Source organism: Sinocyclocheilus rhinocerous, unplaced genomic scaffold (genome assembly GCF_001515625.1).
Source record: "Sinocyclocheilus rhinocerous isolate Xijiao unplaced genomic scaffold, SAMN03320098_v1.1 scaffold35, whole genome shotgun sequence".
Lineage (NCBI taxonomy): Eukaryota > Metazoa > Chordata > Actinopteri > Cypriniformes > Cyprinidae > Sinocyclocheilus > Sinocyclocheilus rhinocerous.
Window position 1 is genome coordinate 693,069 of NW_015661991.1, and position 2,567 is coordinate 695,635.

Genomic DNA, 2,567 nt, shown 5'->3' on the forward strand with positions numbered 1-2,567 from the left:
GGGCTCGGGCCGGTAATTCTGATAAGCTGTCGGACAAGGGCCGGGCTAGGGCCTGAACGTCACGGGCCAGGGCCGGACTAGGGCCTATATTTGAGGCCCGTGCAGGGCTCTAGAACATCTTCAAGTGAGTGGCGGGGCAAACCGAAAGTTGATGCCGAAAGTACAGCACTCTCCTACCTTCACTGCTGCGACTACTCTTGTTTGTATGCGTTCCTTCGCTGGCATTTTCCACATTTCGTTTTTCTCCCTTAATAACAAATGTCCATTCTGATGCTCAATTTTACCGAACGGGCCGTGGGTTGAGAACCACTGCTCTAGCCTGTAGCACCCTGCTGAATTACTTCCAGCCACCCACAAACGTGAAAAAAAAAAAAACATGTACGCCAACTTCTGACAAAGTGCCTCACTGGCTGGAGAGCATTTTTAAATAGCCTTGTGGAAATTGATATACATACACGCTTTCTTTGCACTGTATGCAATTTCATGCTAATCCCTTTGCAATGAATTTGAACTGAATGCTTGTTTAAAAATGTATGAATGTCATTTATTTATAGAAGATATCAAACCAGGTGGAGTTTGGACAGACATAGGACAAGCACACTTTCAGATAGCACATTAAACATACTCTTCAGTATTTGCTTACTTTGCGGTCGCCAAACATTAGTGGTAATATTTGTGATTCTGACGTTGTATGGAGAGATGCCACTGTGCATTAACACTGCTGATTGATTGATTTCAGATTACCCAGCAGTTAGAGGGCATCTGTCTGCAGGTGATCGGCACAGTCCTCCAGCAGCACGTCCTGGGTGAGTTTCACACACTAATGGAAAAACCTGTTTTGTGTGACCTTTTGGTTGTGTATTGATTGTTTTGGGTTAATTTTCCCAGAGTTCTACGAGGAGATCCTGTCTCTGGCCCACAGTCTGACATGTCAGCAGGTATCCCCTCAGATGTGGCAGCTGCTCCCACTGGTCTATGAGGTCTTCCAACAAGACGGATTTGACTATTTCACAGGTAGTGCAGTGTCTGGCATTTACTTTGCATGATCACTTGATTAACTTCCTTTTTAAATTGTAAACAGAATGTCAGATGATTGTACAAATTTGAAAAAGTGTGATAATTGTTTACTTTCACTATAGATATTAAAATAATTCCTCGTGTACCCTTTTTATTTCAGATATGATGCCACTTCTCCATAACTACATCACAGTTGACACAGACACACTCCTGTCTGACACCAAATACCTTGAAATAATCTACAGTATGTGCAAAAAGGTACAGCTACTTCAATGCAAACCAAAAGTGAAATCCATTGCACTTTTTTTAAAACAATGTATGTATAAAGAAAGTACTGAGAAATATAAGGTCACTACTTAATATGGGTTAAGGTTAGGTTTAGGGTTTGCTTCAGGGTTAGTACCTTTTTATGTACATAGTACATACATTTAGAACAGGACTGTAAAAACAAAGTGCTACCATAAAGTTTCTAACTTCCTTTAATTTGAAGAAACTGGTGATATGACCGTGTTAGTAAGACTGTGTGCTCAATCAGATTTTGTCAGGAGACCCAGGGGAGGACCCAGAATGCCATGCGGCCAAGCTGTTGGAGGTCATCATTCTACAGTGCAAAGGTCGTGGTATTGACCAGGTGTGTTTCCTGAACATTGTCCATGTTACAACGTGCACCACAGACCTTATTTCAGACATTTAACCAAAAACCCATTCAAAAAAATCCTGTGGGCCTCATTCATGAAACACGAGCGGAATGAATTTGTGTAAAACCGTTCTGAGGTAAACTTTCTAATTCATGAAAATGTTCGTATTTTCAAAATGTTAGTTGGTACGAAAGAAATGTACACCTGCTCCCTACCTCGTGTAAATGCAGAAAACGTTCTGTGTTGTTTTTGGCAAACTGATGACATTGAATTTTGATGCACTGCCATTATAATATAATTTACTGTTGGAGGTCATCATTCTACAGTGCAAAGGTCGTGGTATTGACCAGGTGTGTTTCCTGAGCATTGTCCATGTTACAATGCACCACAGACCTTATTTCAGACATTTAACCAAAAACCCATTCAAAAAAATCCTGTGGGCCTCATTCATGAAACACGAGCGGAATGAATTTGTGTAAAACCGTTCTGAGGTAAACTTTCTAATTCATGAAAATGTTCGTATTTTCAAAATGTTAGTTGGTACGAAAGAAATGTACACCTGCTCCCTACCTCGTGTAAATGCAGAAAACGTTCTGTGTTGTTTTTGGCAAACTGATGACATTGAATTTTGATGCACTGCCATTATAATATAATTTACAAGTTCGTTTGCTCTTTTTTTTTTGTTTTTTGTTTTTTTGCTGAGAGTTGATAAACTGTTCAACTTTGGGTAAAACGCAGCGCTTGTCACTCACTTTTTACCCAGCCGTCCAATCAATGGAGGAGGGGCGGGACAAATACTACACCGACCAATCATCCTACTTGTACAGCAATTGAACAACAATAGAGAAGTTTATATTACTGGTTACTGCATTTTTATATTCAGTAATATTCTTCAAAATGAGATACTAGTAA

The 2,567-nt window shown here is 40.1% G+C and overlaps 1 protein-coding gene across 1 annotated transcript in view; it reads left to right on the plus strand.

The window, feature by feature from the left end:
- Nucleotides 1-2,567, plus strand: part of ipo7 (importin 7) — a 34,888-nt gene that overhangs the window by 26,659 nt on the left and 5,662 nt on the right. Inside the window, exons 17-20 of the mRNA XM_016536842.1 lie at nucleotides 740-806; nucleotides 889-1,014; nucleotides 1,178-1,275; nucleotides 1,553-1,648. Coding sequence (XP_016392328.1) covers nucleotides 740-806; nucleotides 889-1,014; nucleotides 1,178-1,275; nucleotides 1,553-1,648 — 387 coding nt within the window. The remainder of the gene's footprint in view (nucleotides 1-739; nucleotides 807-888; nucleotides 1,015-1,177; nucleotides 1,276-1,552; nucleotides 1,649-2,567) is intronic.